The sequence below is a fragment of the Prionailurus bengalensis genome, chromosome E2 (genome assembly GCF_016509475.1).
Source record: "Prionailurus bengalensis isolate Pbe53 chromosome E2, Fcat_Pben_1.1_paternal_pri, whole genome shotgun sequence".
In the NCBI taxonomy this organism is placed as follows: Eukaryota; Metazoa; Chordata; class Mammalia; order Carnivora; family Felidae; genus Prionailurus; species Prionailurus bengalensis.
Window position 1 is genome coordinate 61,265,681 of NC_057352.1, and position 5,754 is coordinate 61,271,434.

Below are 5,754 nucleotides of genomic sequence, written 5' to 3' on the forward strand. Positions count from 1 at the left end.
GAGGAGAGGGGCGGCCCCTGGGTGCCCAGCAGGTGGGGGCTGGTGTCATCTGCCCTTGCTACGTAAACTTCTCTGCCCAGGGCACCGGGGGGGGGGGGGGCATGCCTCCTGACCGCAAGTGGCCCAGGCCGCACAGACTCCAGGGCCAGTGTGGCCCTGGCCTGACATTCAGCCCCTCCTACCTACCTTCTCATGGGGGAGGGGCCGGGGGGTGGGGGTGGGGGTGGGGGTGGGGTAGAGAACAGAGAAATGTACCCCCTCCCAGTTCCAGAGGCCAGGGTCCGATCTGGTGTCATCAGGGCCGATTCCTCCCGGAGGTTCTGAGGGAGGGTCTGGCCCATGCCTCCAGCTTCTGATGGCCACCAGCGATTCCTGGGGGTCCTCAGCTTGTACAGCACCACACTCCAACCTCTGCGCTGTCTCCACACCGGGTCTGTGTGTGGCTCCTTGGACCGAGGGCCCACCCCGGTGATCTAGAATGACGCGGGCAGCTTTCACTTAATCACACCTGCAATGACCCTTTTTCCAAATGAGGCCACGTTCATAGGTTCTGGAAATTAGGATGTGGACACGTTTTTTTAGGGGCACGTTATTCACCCCACTCAAGGTCAGATTTGACTCCAGATCACAGGGGTAGTGCGAACCTGGCCTAAGGCAGCCAGAGACAAATGTGGGTGCAGAGCCGAGAGGGGGCCTGCCCCGCCCCCAACTGTGGGCCGAGCACCGAGCAGCTCTGTTCCTGGCCTAAGGGATTGATAGGTCAAGCACGGCAAGGGGCCGAGTCCCTTTAGAAAAGCCCAGGGAGGGGTTCTTTGGCAGCGGCAGAACCAAGTGTGTTTGGTCTCCCAGCCCCGCAAAGGGAGAGAGAATATGCGGCGCCCTCCCGAGCGGGCGGGGTGTGTCTGCACAGAGGGGCCACAGTCAGAGCGCCCCGCGTGGGAAACCCCTTCGGCTTCCCCGGCCTCTGACCAGGGCCGGGCCTGTGCCCGGCATCCAACGTGCGCGCCCGCCCTCCGCGCCTTACGGATGCCTGCCACCTACTGCGGGGGGCGCGCCCTGCAGGCCACCGGGCCTGGTGGCTCCGGCTCCAGCTCCCGGGTGGCACGGGGCTGGGTACGGGGCTGTGAAGTGGGATAGAGCCCGGCCTCGGACCCATCCCCCGCCTTTGGCTGTCAGACCTGCACCTGCGCCCGAGGAGGCGAATAAAGGCAAGGCCTGTCGTGTGCTTTTAAAAATTATTCAAATTTAATTTACTCTTTGCCATTAAGACACGTTTCTACTTTTCTTTAAAACGACTTAGCCCCGAGCTGACTCAGCGCCGCCTGCCGGAGGCTTTGCCCAGCGCCTTCCAAAGCCCCGAGTAGCCCTCCGCGCCAGCCGCAGCCCCCACCCCCGTGCCCTGCTTCATGCGAGAGACGTTTTTGGCTCCGGCTGCGGGGTCTGGGCCGCGGTGGGAGGCCGTGGACCGTGAAGGGGACAGAGCAGTTACTCTGCGCTGAATAAACGGCCCCGCCCAGAGCACGGCCCTTTACTCTCGACCCACCCCAGCCCCACTCTCAAAATCGGATCCTCCCTTCAATACGGTGAATACCAAGGTGAAAACCGTCCACGGCCCCTGCATAGAGAGAAGCGGAGGTGAGCTCGGCCCCCCGCCACGGCTTCTCCTCCCAGGCCCCGCCCGCCGGCTCCTCTCGGCCCCGCCCACTGACCACATCCCGGTCCGGCCCACAGGTCCCCTTCCCCGGGCCCCGCCCGCCGGCCGCGCCTCGCCCACGGGCCCCTCCCGGGCCCCGCCCCCCGCCCGCGGCCCCCGCCCACCGGTTCCGCCCCCGAGGTCTGAAGCGGGCCCCGCCCTGGAGGCTGCTGCGGGGGAACGGTCCTCCTCTGGCGCCTGGCTGTCCTCGGAAGCCCCCGCGGTCGGTAGAGCTGATCCCCGGCAAGTTGGTCCTTTTGGGCAGCACCTGAAACCAAAGTCTGAGTCCCTCTGAGACCCCTGTCCTTGGACCCTTCTCCGCCGCGCAGCCTGAATCCAGCCCAGGCCAGAGCCCGGGGCTGACGCTGCCTCCAGGAAAGCCCGGATTTCGCTGCTGGAGGCTCACAGGCAGGTGTGCACAGGCCCCAGCGCCCGCCAGCCCTTGCGGCGGTAATTACAAACCCACAGCTAACCTGTTCCCTGCCAACCTTCTCAAAATCACCACTTAGGCCTCAACTGTCCAGCCGCAGACGTGGTCAGGTGACGTGCCCCTGTCAGCCCAGCATCTCGCAAAGAGGTCCAGCTGGGGAAGGGGGCCTCCCAATGCCACATCCAGTCCGGAGGCAACCGCCGCCCCTGCGGCCCGGCCGATGTGCCCAGAGACACTTGGGGGTTGGAGAAGGGTCGTCTTGGCTTCCCTGTGCTTGCGTTTTCCTGGTTCCTCGGGGATTAACGGGTTAAAGTGAAGAAGCTCACAGCAGAGTTTTCGGGGACGCACCTTGATGACTCGGCCTCGGAAGATGCTCTTGTCCAACGCCACCGCGGCCTGGGCTGAGCTCTCGGCAGCAAACTCTACGTAGGCGTAGCTGGGGTGGGTGGGCATGGCGGGTGAGGGCCACCCCGAGGTACCCAGGCTCCCCAGGACCCCAGGGCGCCCGGCCCCTCCGGGGGCCTCCTCCCTGAGCCCCCTCCCCCACCCCCATGACCTGCCTGGCACTGACCCCTTGGGATGTCCAGAGAACTTGTCGCATAGGATGGTGACCCGGTGAACCTCCCCGCAGGAGCTGAAGTAGGCTTCCAGCTCCTCAGCTGTGCCCCCATAGTCCACCTGCCACAGGTACGGGCCCCTGGTGTGGGGAGGCCTCACCCTCCTGGGGTCTCCCACAGCACGTTTTCTTGGTAGCAGAGGTCTCTGTCCCCCACCCCTGTTGGGGATGGACCGGAGACAAAGACGTACGCCCCCCCCCCCCCCGTGTGTTGCGTGAACCCCCAGGTTTATTTGGCCTGTCCAGAGAGCACGTGGCTTTTAAAAGTGGAATCTGTTGCCAATGATTGGCCGAGTGGAGATTTCAGGTGGAAACCCTGACTCCCAGGTCATGCTGGGAAAGCAGGATGTGAGGACACGGGGCCCAGGTTCCCTCTGGGGGGCAGCCCTCTGGCTTCTCTCCTCCTGGACCTGTGTCCCTTCCTTTAACCCCACGGCCAGGAGGAGGTGGCAAACCCCGAGAGGCCCCATCTTGCCCCGTCCCTGACTCACATTCCCCACATAGACGGATCTGTGGTCGGACTCCAGCTGCTCCGTGGGGGGCCCAGGGCAGGTGCAACCTACAGAGAGGGGGGCCTCAGGACAGCGGGTCTCCCTGCCGGCAAGAGGGGGGCGCTCCCGGCAGGCGCCTCACATTTGTGGCTCATTCCTCACTGCTTGTGGGAAGAGGGTCACCCCTTGGGACCGTTCCGGCAGGGCCGCTGCCCGGCCCGACGCAGAGACCCTCAGACCCTCGCCGTGAGCTGGCACTAGGGGCTCAGAGCCGCGTGCCCGATGACTGGTGGCCCACCGCCAGGGGAGGGGCTGGCCCGGCCCCCTGGCTCCTACCTGCCTCGGGGCTCAGCAGCTGCCTGGCCGGTGTGGCCCCAGCGCCCTCCTCCCGTCCCGCCTGGCCCTGCGCCCCAGGCGGCTCCGGTGCTTGGGCCTGTTCCATGGCCCACAGCTTCACTTTGATGGCCTCCAGCTCCTGCCAGCAGGACCCCACACTGAGCCCAGAGGCAGGGTGGCCCCTGGGCTCCTCTTGGGGGGAGGGGGGAGCAGGCCTGACCGTGCCCGTCCTCAGGGTCCCTGGCTACTCAGGGACAGGCTGGGGGGGAGGAGTCCTGGAACGGGAGGGGGAAGGCCATGTGGACTCGGGCCCTGCCATCCTACCCAGCCTTGCAGGGGTGGGCAGCCCCCCTACCCTCTTCTAGGCAGGGGGACAGTGGCCCGGGAAAGGTCCGAGCTGCAGCCGTGGGTCCCCTTGAATCCAGGTCCTGGCCAGCCTCCGCTGGGCTCCACGTGGGTGTTACCTGGTCAGGTTCCGGGTACTCGGCCAGCTCCTCCCCCTCCAAGAGAGACAGGGGGAAGCCTGCATCTTCGGGGTCATTCTCCGCTTCCCCTGGCTCCCCCTCCTTCCTGTCCCCACTCCCTGGCTCCAGAGGGGGCTTCTCGGCCCTGCCCCAGGCCCCCCAGCCCTGGGCCTCAGGGTCCGAGGAAGCCCTTTGCAGCCAGGCCTGGGTCGGGGGTGGGAAGAGAGCGTGGCTGACGAAGGGCCACATGGGCGGGCCGAGGGGCAGGCGGACGAGGCCTCCCTGGCCGCTCACCTCCACGCTAGCACCTGCCCTCACCCTCCCAGGGTTTTAAGCCCCTCACCAGGCCAGCTGCTTCCACTAGAGTGCTTAAAAGGCTTCCCGCAGGGCTGAACTTCCAGCCCCCGCTTCTGGGCCAGCCCCTTCTCCCTCACCCGGGCCGATGCCCCCCGCTGGGGAGAGAAGAGGGCTCCGCCTGCAAGGGCTTGCCAGGCTCACTGCACCTGCTCAGGCTAGCAGGCCACAGGGAGGATGGCACGTAGGAGAAGGGGAGGAGGAGACGGTGTTTGGGCCGGCCTAGGGGAATGGTGGGGCGGGGCCCGGCGTGAGCAAAGACCTGGAGCAGGGAGGGCAGGGTGTGTGCCACAGGGCAGGGCCCGGCCCCTCCTCTTGACCCTCCATCGACTCCCCGCGGACGCTCCCCTCTCGCACCCCTCTCTGGGCCAGCTTGTGGGTGGGAGCCGCTCACAGGAGGCCGGAGTCCCGTCCTGGCCACAGGGCCGGAGGGCTGAACCCTGGGCAGATCTGGGGTGGACGCTGGAGGCCCGAAGGCTGCTTGTCTTCCTTCTGTGAGGCTTCTGCTTCTCAGTTCTCGCCCCTGGAGGGCGGCCGTGGGCCTTTGTCCCCAAGTGCCCCGCTCTCCATCTGTCCTCGCTGAGCGGCCCCTCTGGCCTCAGCCTGGCTCAGCCCTGTGGAGCTCCTGGTTCGTGTTTTCCAGCTTCGTGTCGTGTTTGTGGGGGGCTCCTCTGGCCACGTTTGCCCAGCCCAGAGCCCCCCTCCAGGCCTTAGCTGGGAGGTCCACGCGGGGCAAACTGGGGTCTCTTCCCGGGGGAGGTGGGAACCGGGGGAGAGGCGCAGCTTACACGGAGCGGGTCTGTGCGGCCCCGGAGCCGGGACGGCCTCTCTGCCCAGCTGGGCGGGGGTGTGGGAGCGCTGGTGGCTGCGGCTGTAGCCCTCGGAAGCAGCAGGCCCCCGCCTCCCGGGCCCCAGCCCCCTTCCCTCGCTCGCCTGACTCTGCTCTCTCACTTCCGGGGTAGGGTCTGTAGGCCCGGGGCACGTGAGACCTGCTGTGGTCCTGCATGCACGGGGGGCACCTTGCCCGCCACACCCCCTCTGTTTCCGGCTGCACACAGCCACATGCACTTACAGGGGCAAGACTCCAGGGGGCCCCATCGCTACTGCACGGCTGTTTCCAGGAAGCCTTCCTGATTCCTCCTTTCTCTCTCGGCCATGGCACCAGGCCTCCCCCTCGGTCTGTACGTCACACACCCCCGGGTCTCCCCCGGCAGGCCACAGTGCCTGAAGGGCAGTATCCATGTCTGTGCCGAGGACGGGGCCTCCGCCCAAAGCCGGCTGGGTGAGGACGGAAGGGTGGGCACTGCCCGCCTCTCTCCCGTAACTCGAGGCAGTCGGGTCCTCTCCCTCCTTGCGGGTCCGGGGCCCCG

General features: G+C 66.8%; 1 protein-coding gene across 1 annotated transcript; it reads right to left on the minus strand.

The window, feature by feature from the left end:
• Positions 1–1,575: 1,575 nt before the first annotated feature.
• PABPN1L (PABPN1 like, cytoplasmic) lies at positions 1,576–4,504 on the minus strand. Its single transcript, XM_043600999.1, has 7 exons — positions 4,031–4,504; positions 3,567–3,705; positions 3,231–3,298; positions 2,695–2,801; positions 2,472–2,559; positions 1,819–1,961; positions 1,576–1,615 (listed from the first exon to the last, which is right to left on the minus strand). The coding sequence occupies exons 1-7, from the start codon at positions 4,277–4,279 to the stop codon at positions 1,576–1,578; spliced, it is 834 nt and encodes a 277-aa protein (XP_043456934.1). The 5' UTR covers positions 4,280–4,504.
• Between the last annotated feature and the right edge of the window lie 1,250 nt (positions 4,505–5,754).

Bases quoted from the DNA above. Each gene is read 5' to 3' on its own strand.
- PABPN1L (XM_043600999.1), bottom strand. From the start codon at position 4,279: ATGTGGCCCTTCGTCAGCCACGCTCTCTTCCCACCCCCGACCCAGGCC. The intron at 2,802-3,230 runs GTGAGTCAGGGA...TACCTGTGGCAG, and splicing joins GATCCGTCTATGTGGGGAAT to GTGGACTATGGGGGCACAGC. The intron at 2,560-2,694 runs GTCAGTGCCAGG...CACCCACCCCAG, and splicing joins TTCTCTGGACATCCCAAGGG to CTACGCCTACGTAGAGTTTG.